Source organism: Balaenoptera musculus, chromosome 11 (assembly GCF_009873245.2).
Source record: "Balaenoptera musculus isolate JJ_BM4_2016_0621 chromosome 11, mBalMus1.pri.v3, whole genome shotgun sequence".
NCBI classification, from domain to species: Eukaryota; Metazoa; Chordata; class Mammalia; order Artiodactyla; family Balaenopteridae; genus Balaenoptera; species Balaenoptera musculus.
Window position 1 is genome coordinate 100024901 of NC_045795.1, and position 13401 is coordinate 100038301.

Below are 13401 nucleotides of genomic sequence, written 5' to 3' on the forward strand. Positions count from 1 at the left end.
TTTGAATTCGGATCACCACGATTGTGCCACCACACTCCCCCTGACTGCATGTACAGATAAGCTGCATCTTCATTCATTCCCGGGAATTTAGCTCTCCACCAGCAATATGTGCGTACAGTTAGGAATGACACCTTCCTTCCTTAAGCATAAATGATTGTCTCCTGTAACCCTATTGCATTTTCACAGAAATCATTAGTATTTCGGCAAAAGACATACACAATTTTCCATTTGCCCTGCACATAGGCAAGATGTTGATAACATTACACATTGATAAGAAGTGCTTAGAAAGTGCTAATATCATTACCCTGGTAATTAGTAGCTATTAATTCCAAGGACATTTTTAATATATACACATACTGTTCTCTTAGGTTCTTTTTAGTTTTAACTAGTCTCTGACATTATAAAACTTTGCTTTTGTTTTTTGCCCTTTGAGAATTTCTAAATAAAAACTGAGTTAAAAGATTGTTCCAAAATCTGCTGCTTCATCAAAAGGCATGAAAACATTTCTTATGGCAGGAAAGGATCCTACTAGTCTTTTAGTTGCTACTGTCTGGGATTAACAGATAAGAAGAAACCAGGTAGGAAATAGCTAAGATACTGGAAATATTTGCACATACCAAAATACCACTACTTTATTTTCTTTGTATTTGAGCGGTCCTGGGCGGATCCTGTGCTCCTCGGCAGGTATGACGTGTGCGCTATAGGCTGGCTCCGGTGATCTGGCCGTTATACTCTGCTGTCTCCATCTTGAGGATGTAGGGGATTATGCTGTCTATTGAAACATTGCCGATGAGACCAGTAAAAAAAAGTTCTTCTGTTATGTTGGAGCTCATCAGCCTGAGTGCTGGCAGGCGGACGAGAATCCGGGCCAACCTGTAAGAGGAAGAGTCATTAGAGAAAGGGGGGTTCGCTGCACTTCAGACTTCACCGCGGATAGGCTCCCAAGGGCCCTGTCTGCACTGCTCGGAACTGAACCAAACAAACACATTCACTGTCCACCCTTGCTTTTCTGATTTCAACAGTTCCTCTTGTAGGAGTTTATCATGAATGCAAAGATTATGTACAGATATGTTCCCTTCATTGTTTATAACAACTCTCCTCAGCCCCACCAAAAAGAAAAATCTGGAAACCTGTCAGTGGAGGGTAGGTTAAAATAAAGTATGGTATCTCCATATAATGAATCACTACATACTCATTAAAGAGGATAATAAAGGTCTATATTCATTGATAATAATTCCATGACATATAGCTGAATAAAAACTTAAAAGGAGGATGTGAGGGCTTCCCTGGTGGTGCAGTGGTTAAGAATCCGCCTGCCAATGCAGGGGACATGGGTTCGAGCCCTGGTCCAGGAAGATCCCACATGCGGCGGAGCAACTAAGCCCGTGTGCCACAACTTCTGAGCCCACGAGCCACAACTACTGAAGCCTGCGCGCCTAGAGCCTGTGCTCCGCAACAAGAGAAGTCACCGCAATGAGAAGCCTGCGCACCGCAACGAAGGGTAGCCTCCGCTCACCGCAACTAGAGAAAGCCAACGCGCAGCAGCGAAGACTCAACGCAGCCAAAAAAAAAAAAAGGATGTGAAACAGCAAGTACAGCGTGACCTCACTTGCGTATATTCATTTGTATGTATGTGTGTAAAGTACTTGGAAGGATGGTCACCAGCATGCTAATGGTTGACCTCTGGGTATTGGGATTTGAAGTGATTATATCAATTAAAACTTTTTCTATATTGCTGTAATTCCCAGTGTTCTTTTAGCATTGTAATTAAAAATAAAGCAATAAGATTTTTATTTGGAAGGAACCCCGGGAGGGCACTCCATGACCCTGTCCTGGCAGGTCACTGGACACGATCTGAAGCATCTTGTGGATGGGCCATTTCCACAGCCAGCACCCAGACTGGTGGGCGCCAGGACGCAAACTGCAGGGCCAGCCCAATCTTGAAATGACTGACATTTTCATAAGTAGGGAAATGATGAAATTATGGCATCTCCTTAGCCATGGAAAATGACTTAGAAGAATATATACATGCTCACTGAATATTAAGTGAAAAAAAGGTCATGAAACCTTATTTTCTATTTTCTGATTCCAGTTGCACATACTAAGAAATTACTGGAAGTAAATACATGAAATGTTAACAAGTCTCCCTGGGAAGTGGTATTTACAAAGAGCTAAAAGTTTTCTTTTTGCTTTCCAGAATGTTCTGATTTTTTTCTACAGTGGTTATTTTTAAAAGGGGAAAATATATTTGTATTATGAAAGCAGTATTCCAGCACCATCATCCATTTGCCCAGCCACAGTGTCTGGCAGGGCACCCAAAGGTGCCAAGGGGCCGACAGGCTGAAGGGTCTCGGGAAGTCGGCAAAGGCCAGTCAGGGAGGACATCTAGCTGGGCCTTAGACGCTGGCTAAGGTTCCTATCAGCAGAGATGCAAAGGATGGGAGAGGATTTCAGGAGGAACAAACAGCATGAGAAAAGGCCTAAGGATGGCACAGACTAAAGCAATGACTGTATAAACAGGACACAACCATTCTAGGGCCTTTTCTTTGGGAACTGAGTGTTTCTGAGTGCTATGAGAGAGTCCCCCTGCTCTCATTTCTGGCCCCAAATCACCTACCTGGCTTGCCCTCTTCTCCCCCAGGGTCCCTGACTGGACCAGGAGTAGTGACTCAGGATTTTTTCAGAAACAAGTACTTTCAAAGGCCAGAGAGCTGCCATCGTCAAGGCAATTCTCGTGTGCTGTGGCTCTGCCAGCAGCCCCAGAGGAGCCTTTTCAGCCTCTTGTGGCCACAGGTGCTGTGTGGATTGGGCCCAGAGCCTCCTCGGGGGACAGCACGCCCACACGCCTGGGTGTACGTATGATCTCTGGTGTGGGTGTGTTACTTGACGGTCCCACTTTGTATGCGTTGAGGCTGAAGCCATTCTAGATTCATTGTGAGGTCGTCAGTGATTCCATGGATCCTGCTTTGGCAAAAGCTGTGTCTGGCCATGGTGGTGTGCCTAAAGCAGAGGCAGGCTCTCTGCCAGCCGGGCCCGCCAGAGGCCCCCAGTCACACCAGAGAAACTGTCCCCCTGGGGCTGGGGCATCTCAGGCCCACAGGGCATCTACTGACTGAGGGTCTGTCTGTGCAGAGGACATGATCGGGGGAAGGTGGGGAGGGAAACACTATGCTTGACAGGCCCCAGAAGTTCACATAGCCTCCAGTGGGTCAGAAGAGGTCACGAGGAAAGAGCTCTTCCACTCCTCAGCCGGAGGGAAAGCCTGCCAGCACATTCTGTCCTATTTCAGAACAACTTTCCTGGTCAAAGCTGCATGAGAAAGGCATACAGATAACATTTTTTTCCTGCTGCCCAAACATTATAAATTTTCACCCAAATAAAGGAACTTGAAAAAAATCAGTTTATGTGAGGATTAAATTACTACTTTGTCCAACCCAGTCACTCTTTCTAGGGGTCAGATTTGGCTTCTGTCAAGGAAACCCTTTTTGTCTAGCACCGCCTCCTCAGTGAATGCGGGCAGAAGGGCAGAGCTGCCGACTGTTCTGGACGAGCGGAGCCTCCGTGAGAACTCATCTCACACACAACATCAGCCCCAGAGGAGATCACGGCTCCCAGCCCCTCAAAGAGCAACAACCCAAGGTCTCACCCAGTCACCCAGCAACACTGGGATGGCCTGGGACTCCTGACCCTCCCCACTCCATTATCAGCCGTAAAATGCACGAATTAAAGTGTGATCAAACGGAGGCTCTACCAGGCTGCCAGAAATGGGAAGGCCAATGTAACTGATATCTGCAGCTACAGACCCAGCCTCGCCCCCATCTTGCCCGTGCGCCTCACCGGTAGGTGTCTTCCGAGTAGGTTTTCTGAACATAGTCCTGCAACTCCATCTGTGCCTTTTCTTGGAATTTTTCAATCTGGCTTGTGCTGGTCAAACCTGGATGATCTGAAAAAATAAAAGTACCCCAAATTGTCTTCTGTATTTGGAAAGCCTCATTTGCAGACTTCTCAGTACTTATTTTTAGTAAAACTTCTGACAAATTTCTCAAGTGCAATAGATTGAGCTCTGAAGGCTGGTCTAATTTGGATACTCTTGCTAGAACACTGGCTCTTCCTCTGTGCTCTGCCAAGACCTGAAGGTTCCCAGGAGAAGTGCGGCCCCTGGGTGCTCACATCAGCCTCAGCAGCCCCAATGGGGCTGGTTCTAGACCTGTGGCTTCCTTCCTTACTCCAGACAACATATACCACATGAAATTAGAAATTATCATCTGCTCTCTAGATATTTAATCACATAGCGTCTCCCATTTTTATTAGCTATTTTGTTATTCATGAGTAGGGGGCCGGGGCAGTGGGACAGAGAGGTTAAGCTGGGTCCACCCCTGCTGTCGAGGACAACAGTCACCAAATGGCCTCTCAGGAGGCTCAGAGGGAACAGCTGACGGGGAGTGAGTGAGGCCAGCCCGGTCGACTCTTACTTTCCACCAACAGTCCTGCTGCCTCTTCTTCATCTGCTGTGACCACACCTTTTGGCATGCCCTGCAGCTGCTGCTGCTACTGCCCTACAGAGACTGTGGGTAAACTTGTGCAGTTTCAATCTGTACTGGATTATAAGTGCTAACATACCTAAAAATTAGCAAAAAGCAAAACAAAACAAATCAAAACAAAAAAAGGACACTGGATGGTAGTATAGTCATCTCTCGGTATCTACAGGGGATTGCTTCCAGGAACCCCCCATGGATACCAAATCCACTGATGCTCATGTCCTTTACGTTAAATGGTATATAGTATTTGCATATAACCTACACATATCTTTCCGTATACTTTTAAATCACCTCTAGATTACTTCTAATACCTAATACATTATAAATGCTATGTAAATAGTTGTACCTAGTTGCTGGTGCATGGCAAAATAAATTTTGCTTTTTGGAACTCCTGGAATATATTTTTCCTTGAATATTTTTGATTCACGGTTGGTTGAATCCACTGATACGGAACCCATGGATACAGAGGGCCAAATGTGTACTCAATTTTGTTTGCCGTAGCCTTATTTGGCCAGTGGCTTAGTTAGGATACAGATGATATCTATTTAGCATATGAAGTTACCCGGCACTACAGCATATTTCTTTGGGAATATAAAGACAGGACTTTAAAAGAATGTATGTATTTATATTAGCTGGCAAAGCACACATATTACGGGAACATTCAGTCACACACAGTGTGGCAGGGCTCTCTCTTCACTGCTGACAACCTGACAAACATGCTCATGTTCAGAAATATCAGTAGACACAGGTGGAAAGCCGTCGCTGAGTGACCGTGACCACTGCATATCTTACCGGGGCTAAAGAGAACTATAGCTTTAAGGTATGCATACTCATAGCCGTCTATATCCAGCTTCGCCATACTGTTACAGAACTCCTGAAGCTTCCAGATGTGCTCCATGACTTGCTTTATCCGGTCGCCAGAAAGTTTATCTAGAAATCAACATCACAGATCCTCTGAGAAAGGCTAATAAGAGCAATAACATGAGCTTCTTTGAGGGGCCACAGATTGAAAAAAATGAGAGAATAATTTCACTTTTAAATGAAAAACCAGGTATTTCAAGAGCCTCATTTTCCAGTTATAGGTGAAGTGACAACAGGCACCCAGAGTCCACTCTGTTAATATTCTGCCTCAGTAACGACCTCCGAGACCAGTGATTCTCCCCGACCCCACCCTGGGCAGCACCTTTGGCCTGCGAGTGCTGAAGGCCCACATGCCAGTCCTTATCAAGGTCAATTCTTTGCAAGTCTCTGCAGGCACTGAATAAATATTTGCCAACCTGAACACGTTGGCATTTTTTAGTTGTCAAAATAATTTTATCCGTTGTCTGATTTAGTCTTCATGACAGTATCTTGCTGAAGGCAGTATTATTATATTCAGTTAAAAACAAAACTAAAGCTCATTTGCGAACAAACCTAAAATTCAATAAAATGTTACAGGGTTTTAAAAATCACCGTTATATAACTATTCCAAAGGAATAACTAGAAAAATGAAGGTGTGACTAGGTGACTTACACTCCTAAGTCTCAAACACTGGGATGCGTGATTAAAAGAGCAATTCAACTCCACCTCAGATGCAAGTGTGATCTGCAGGGATAGTCTAGACCCTGGGCAGCGTGGGCTCCCTCGACAGTGTCTTCAGTGTGCCGCGGATCTGCAGCTTGTGGAGACCCCCCCCAGCTACTCCCCAGTCCTGATACGGCTGGGACCTGACCACCCGATGTCAGGTGGTTGCACAGATCTCATAATAAGAGACTCACTTGTTCATTCACGCCCTGGACTAGGGGGTCACATGACCCAGGTCTGTGCCCCAGTCCCCAGCTCTTCCACTTGCTGCTTTATCCCGGGCAAGCCAGGGACCTTACTGGGACCTGGTCTTCCCATATGTAACCCTGACATAACAGTTTCTACTTTACAGGGTTGTGAGGATTTGTGAGATACATGAAAGGGCAACCTGTCAATGAAGTTGAAAACAGAAGCTGTGACTGTTCTGAAAACATCACTCAATGTCTGTATGTTGGAAATCAGCACCTTTTCCCAATTATTTTTTTCCTTTCCTCTTCATTATATGAAAAGAAGGCAGTCAGGCAGAAATTTAAACATTCTGACGGGTAAGGGGCGCTGTGGGACACAGGCTTGGCTAAGCGGCGGGCCAGCCGAGACCGAGCCGTCCTTGCCCGCAGCCCCCGCCCTACCTTCCTGGATGCTGTTCTGCAGGTGGTTGACGATGGCGGCCAGGATGGTGGAGAGGCTCATGACCTGGGCGCACTGGGCCAGGCCGAGGGTGAAGAGCTCGTTCCAGCAGGCCCGCACCAGGCTGGTGTTGCAGTCCTGCCTGGGGACACAGAGGCGTGGTGGGTGCAGGGGCCGGTGGCACTCCTCCAAGCCCCCGCGTGTCCCAAACAAGTCATGTCACCATGTATTTGCCGAAGGCCTATGGAATGCCCAGGATTGTTCTCCACAAACACCACTGTCCGTGACTGCCTTAACTGAAGTCCCTCTGAGGAGAAACTATTCCCTTAACAGCCCCGGTGTGGTTCTGTCACAAGAGGCTGCAGCGATCAAAGGACTGAGAGCCGAGGGTGGGCTCCGAAAGGTAGAGACACACTCAGCCTGCCAGGGAGGAGCTGGGGCTGCAGCAGGGAGGAGGAGGGAATCTACACTCAGGACAGCGCGGCTGATGCACCTCGAAACAATCTGTCTTCATCTCAGAAGCCCCCAGACGCAGTACCCCCTATTTGTCTCAAGATCACAGGACGACTCCTGCCTTCCATTCCATGCCATCCCCTGCTCCTAGCACCAAGTCCAGGGCGCGTGGAGAAGGCACAGTAAAGGTCTGAGGAACACTGTAGCCTTGGCCACCAACTGTATTTAACAAGCAAACTGGGCCAAAGGAACAAACTAGAAGGGGCTTCAGAGATCTTGCAGGCCATTCCTAGAGCAGGGAAGGCCCTGCCCAAGGATACACACGGAGAAAAAAGCCACTTACCCAAGTGCCTGAAAGGCCGGGATGGACCTGGCCCAGTGCATGGAGAGGAAGAGCAGGCGGGACGCGGACTCGCAGATGTAGTGCACATTGAGGTACTCGGGCATCGGGCTGGGCATCGTGAGCTGGGAGAGAGAGCACACAGCACGGGGGTGACCAAGTGACGGGGGCAGCTTGTCAACACCAGTCTCTGACACTGAAGCCCCCGTGCAGAGCATCCTTGTGAAGCATGCGTCCTCTGCAGGGGGGCCGGCGCTGACTCCCTGTGGGGTCCTGCCCAGTGAACTAGGGTCTCATGGCCCCTAGAATGTGGGAGGACGGGGACCTCCCAGCTTATCCACACAAAGATATACGCCTCAACTCTGCTTCAACTACACTGGTACTTGTTCTAAGGCAATTCCATTTTGAGCCATAGGTTCAAGTCTAACTCAAACTGGGGGATGGGTCAGCTCCACAGGCTAGCAGGGATTTGGCAGGTGGCCTCAGGGAACAGTGAATGAGAGCTGAGCAGGAGCCCAGATGGCAGGAGGAGGGCACACCACCACCAGGATGTCGGGCTGGGTTCCGGGAGCCCCACTGTCTAGAAGAGGCTTGAATGCCTCTGAAGCTGGAATCCCACTGGTGACCTGTGTTCTTGGCACCCTTGGACAACTCTGGGCAGGGACTCAGTCTTCCTAAGTGATTGGCCAGATCTCTCTAGTGGAGAATATGAGGGGAACTGAAGACTCAATCTGCAGACCTAGAGACCAGGGGCTCAGGGAGCCTGGCAGTGTCCTGGAGAAGTGAGGCCGGGGAGGTGAGTGCAGGGAAGACCGTGAGGACCTGACCAGTCTTCAAGTATATCTGAGATCTACTTTCTGTGGCTCTAGAGGGCGAGAGGTCAGGCCCAGTGGCCGGGAACACCTGCTGGAACAGACAAAGGGCCTGCCTGAGCCTATGCTGAAGCCGGGTCATCACGGGAAGGCAGACGACAGAGCAGCCCGCATCAGCCTGTCTCGGCAGCGACAGGTGGCCACGCCTGCTTCAGGGTTACCGGCAGAGCCGAACAGCCAGGTGAGCAAAAGACGGTGAAAATGCTTCATAATGGGAACATTGTTCTGGAACACAAGATCCTGATCAAAGACGACCGTATGAAAAATGAGCTCACTTCAAGGTTTGATTTTTTTAACTGAGACCAGCCTGGGCACAGAGCGCCTCTCCCAGCTGAACACACTCACCTTAAATGTGACGTGAGTGTCTGAAAGGAGGGGGCCTTCGACCTCAATGATGGGTGTGGACTGGTCTCTGCTGATGACGTGGATGCCCCCTCCTCCGCTGCCGTCCATGCCGTCCGCCAGGCTTGGAGGCGAGGGGCCGTCTGTGGTGTTAAGTGCTTTAGCTAAGGTGTCGAATGCCCTGCAAGCAAAAACGTAGCAAGCCAGTGTTGTGAGTCCACAGCTTCTATGAGGAGAAGAACTCTAGCTGAGACGTAATTTAGGGAACAACACATTGGGGAAAAGATAATTAACTTTGACTTGCTGAGAGGAGGGGCGGCGGCTTCCACATGCTGTCTCCATGGCGCCTTGGGTGCTAAGCTAGATATTATTTTCACATGTAATTTCTATTTTTCACAACTACTCTCCAAGGTAGAATTCTCTCCATCTTACAGATGTGAAAGTAACTTTTCCAAGACCACCCAACTAGTAAGTGGTAGAACCAGAATTCGACCTAACTCAAATCCCATCCTCTTTCCACTGGATCCAGATTTTAATTTTCTACCAGACCACAAGTGAACAATGAGGACTGGTGCACCTGAGTGGCCCCAGCCATGCACCTGCCTGGCCTGGCAAGAGGGGCAGGAGTGGCTGGTCCAACAGGAAAGGAGCAAACCTAGCAGCCCAGCTGCAAAGAGAACACACCCTTGGCAGCGGGCACAGGTGTCTGGACCAGCTGGTGCCATCTAACAGCTAATCTCTGTCTACCCTGATGAATCGATTTAAGCTCTAAACTCAGTACTTGGAAAAAAGATACATAAGATAAACAGAAGTGGGAAAGGGGATGCACTACTGATGTTTAGGCACCATAAGCAGTGACCAATACAAGTAACATCTCTTCCCCTGCTTCCACTGAGTTACTCAATTTCGTTTATTATTTCGTTATTGAATGAAAAGAGTTTTTAGACTGTTTTATATCGTGTAATAAAATGGGTCCACATTCCCATAGTTAAAATTTGAAAGAAGACAGACCATGCAGGGGCACTGGGACAATTTTGCAATCCTTGATTAAATACAGGGTGGGTGTCAAAATGCTGCCACCCACCCTCACAACGCCGCGCCTGTGTGTGTGTCGGGAGGGGCCTCCACCCTCATGGGTTCGTACCGAGTAATCTCACTTGCAGACTGGTCCTCTGGCTGCATTTCTGAAGTGTCACCATTGTTAAGGGATTCACTTAGGTTGGCAAGGGAAGTTACTACATTTGCCAGTGTGCCCAGGGCTCCCTGGCTTGTTTCAGCCTGTTAATCAGAAAATAATAATATTAAAGATGAACACACATACAAGACTCTCAGGGCAACGAAGGTTTAATGTTGCTTTAAAAACAGCTTCTATGGGGGTACGGCTATGATGGGGCAGAGAGGAAGAGCTTTTTGGTGATGAAACAGTTCTGTATCTTGATTGTGATGGTAGTTACACAAACCTACACATGTGATAAAATGACAGAACAAAAACAGATAAGCTGGATGTCACCAAAATTTAAACTTCTGTGCTTCAAAAGACATTATCAAGAAAATACAAAGACAATCTCTCTCCCCACACACAAAACACAACCCAGAGAATGGGAGGAAATTTTTGCAAATTATACATCTGATAATGGTTTAGTAGCCAGAATATCTAAAGAACGCTTACAGCTTAATAAGAAAAAGACAAATAAGCTAGTTAAAAATGCAAATAAAAACCACAATGAGATATCACTTCATACCCACTAGGATGGTCACAGTCAAAAAGACAGATAACAACAAGTGTTGGCGAGGATGTGGAAAAATTGGAACTCTCATACACTGCTGGAGGGAATGTAAAATGGTGCAGGTGCTGTGGAAAACAGTCTGGCGATTCTTCAAAAGTTTAAACGTAGAGTTGTAATATGACAACAGCAATTCCATTCCTAGGTACATACGTAAGAGAAATTAAAACATGTGCACAAAAAACCTTGTACACAATGTTCACAGCAGCATTATTCCTAATAGGGAAAAAGTAGAAACAACTCAAAACGCTCATCAGCTGACGAATGGATAAATAACACATAATATAGCTATTCAATGGCATATTATTTGGCAATAAAAAGGAATGAAGTACTGACAGAGGCCACAACATGGATGAACCTTGAAAACATTATGATAAGAGAAAGAAGCCAGTCACAAAAGGCTACATATTGTATGATTCTCCTTATATGAAACGTCCAGAATTGACAAAACCATAGTCAGAAAGTGAGTGGCTTGCATGGGTTGGGAGTGGGAAGAAGGGGCAGTGACTGCTTAATGGGTTCAGGGTTTCTTTTTGGGGTGATGAAAATGCTCTGGAATTAGATAGTGGAATTAGATAGTGGGGATGGTTGTAACAATCTTGTGAATATACTGAAAACCACTGAATTGTACACTAAAAGGGTAAATTTTTTGGTATGGGAATTACATCTCAACTAAAAAAAAAAAAGAAAGCCAAAGATATACTCAAACAACTAAACCAAGATACGTATACAAACATGTCTGCTGTATCTTGATTATAAAAATGAAAAACTAGAATCAGTAGAAAAGATCATAAACAGAGATGTGGATAATAAATCACAGAAGCACCACATAGCAGAATATCATGCAGCTGGTGAAAGATGTAGGTCGTCATGAGAGATATGTTGAAGGGAAAAAGTTGAAGGGTGAAAAAAAGAAAAAGAATGATACCCACCCCTGTCCCCATATCCTGCCCTGGTCCTGACCCTGTGCTATGGCTCTGCAAGACACGGCCTCCGGGAGAGACTGGGTGAAGGGAGCATGCAGCACTGTGGTATCTTTGTATTTATTCAAAGTAAATGATTTTGAATGTATAATTGTTTCATAGTAAAAAGTTTAAAACTCAGCTTCTGAAAATAGCTACCTTTAAGAGGCTCTGCATATGTTCTATTATTCATGACAAGCTTCTGGGGTGGGTCCTGTCACTTCCACGTCCTGCAGGAGGGGCGGGTAGGGCCTGGCTATGACTCTGCAGCTGCTGTCTTCACTGCACTTCACTCGCTACTGCACAGCTCTGTGCTCCTTCTCCTCGATGCAGCGACCACAACAAACTCCTAGCAGTTAGCGTTTACGGAGTGGGCACTGCATGCTTTATCAAATAACTCACTCAGGTTTCCCAACACCCCTGCCTGGTGGGCACTGGGGTGGGGACGGGAGGGCACGGGGTGGCCGGCTCTGTACCAGCCTGTGTGTGGGTGGCACACGGGACAGGGGCTGCACAACCCCCTGCCATCAGGAGTTCAGGGTGCTCAGGCCTTACTTTCAGGCTTATGGTGTGTCCACCCCACCAAGTGGTCGGTCACTGTCCTGCACGTCTGCCGGGTTAAGGCAACGAGCGAGGCATGATTCGTCACCACTGCCTGAGGACAACAGGCTCAAAGCCCAGCCAGGGACCGATGGGTGGAGGGCAGCTGTCCATCGGCTCTCATTTTTGCCTTTCCTTTCCCAGAAGAGGACATTCCTTAATGCGCCACATGTGCATGAGAGCAGATGAGAGGGGAGCCTGCAGGCCCAGCTCTGGCTCTGAGGGCGGCAGCAACGCCAGCACTGTTCTAAGTCGCTCCTTCCAGAGCAGAGACTTTGGGGCTCAGTGGGGCTGCCGCCGCTTCATCGTTGCTCGAGTTACATCAGGGACAATAAGGTGAGAGAAGCAATGGGCTCCCTTGCCTGGATAAAACCCCCTCTCCTCAGGTATCTCCACGGGAGGCAGCCAGCTGTCTCTTTCTTGGGGTGACAAACATCTCTGTCCGCAAGTTGGATTCCCTGTAGCTGACTCACTCTGTCCGGGTTAGAGCTGCCAGAATCCTGGCTGGACCTCTTCCTGCAGGTCATCTAATAAAAAGGAACTAGGGACCTGCAGGTCATCTAATAAAAAGGAACTAGGGACTACTGCAAAAGGCCATCTTAGGATAAAGAGCTCTTCCTCAGCCTGCCCGTAGTTTGCCAATGTGCATCACTAGGGGGGAAAATCTTAGAAGTGAACCACAGAATTTTCACCAAATTGAACTCTAGACCCTGACATGTTAAGTGACCATGACCAGCCAGCTCTGAGTTGCCAAAAAGCCATTGGCATCCCTGAAACAAATCATAGCATGGCTGTATCAGAAGTAAATGGAGATGCAGAAGGCCATGGCCTCGATGTAGTCTGAAGGCCAAGAAGAAGGTGGGTGCACACATTCAGAGAAGCGGCCTGCACTGAGACATAAAAGTGGAGAAGGCATGAGGAGAGAACATCACCTTGGAATCTGTGGCCAGGAGAACCGTACCATCCTCACGTATCAAAGGCTGCTGGATGTTCACAAGCATCCCTGGATCAAGAAGACCTGTTTGTCTATTTAAGACATAAAGAAACCCAGAGTAGCTTCCAACATTTAATGCACAGTGTGATCAGGCTGCGTTTACCTGTCCCGTCCACATCTGCAAGGCTGAGCAGTAGAAAAGCTAACTAGACTCAGCCACCGAGTGACTCACCAACCCCCTTCTCTCTATAATGAGACGTGCACAGAGCCGGGTCTGCAGCCTGAGACAGGATGACAAAGACCGCACAGCCCCCCGGGCCTCCACGTCCACTGCTGTGCCAGTAATGCTAACCTGATCTCAGAGTATCACCAGGGCATTCCCAACT

At 47.6% G+C, this 13401-nt stretch overlaps 2 protein-coding genes across 8 annotated transcripts in view; one reads left to right on the forward strand and one right to left on the reverse strand.

Annotated features, from left to right (window-relative positions):
- The window catches only part of MRPS25 (mitochondrial ribosomal protein S25), a 34684-nt gene extending 22399 nt beyond the window's left edge, over nucleotides 1-12285 (forward strand). For 2 of the 5 annotated variants that reach the window (XM_036870218.1, XM_036870220.1), the window contains exon 5: nucleotides 12226-12285. In XM_036870218.1, the coding sequence (XP_036726113.1) occupies nucleotides 12226-12242 (17 nt within the window). In that variant the 3' untranslated portion in view covers nucleotides 12243-12285. Of the gene's footprint in view, nucleotides 1-652; nucleotides 790-3438; nucleotides 3526-12225 lie in introns of those variants that run through there. The other 3 variants (XM_036870214.1, XM_036870217.1, XM_036870215.1) reach the window with 2 other exon arrangements.
- Nucleotides 368-13401, reverse strand: part of NR2C2 (nuclear receptor subfamily 2 group C member 2) — an 82635-nt gene continuing 69601 nt past the window's right edge. For all 3 annotated transcript variants that reach the window (XM_036870212.1, XM_036870211.1, XM_036870210.1), the window contains 8 exons: nucleotides 13014-13107; nucleotides 9880-10013; nucleotides 8739-8916; nucleotides 7525-7646; nucleotides 6731-6870; nucleotides 5331-5468; nucleotides 3838-3943; nucleotides 368-873 (listed from right to left, as the gene is read on the reverse strand). In XM_036870212.1, coding sequence (XP_036726107.1) covers nucleotides 699-873; nucleotides 3838-3943; nucleotides 5331-5468; nucleotides 6731-6870; nucleotides 7525-7646; nucleotides 8739-8916; nucleotides 9880-10013; nucleotides 13014-13107 — 1087 coding nt within the window. In that variant the 3' untranslated portion in view covers nucleotides 368-698. The remainder of the gene's footprint in view (nucleotides 874-3837; nucleotides 3944-5330; nucleotides 5469-6730; nucleotides 6871-7524; nucleotides 7647-8738; nucleotides 8917-9879; nucleotides 10014-13013; nucleotides 13108-13401) is intronic.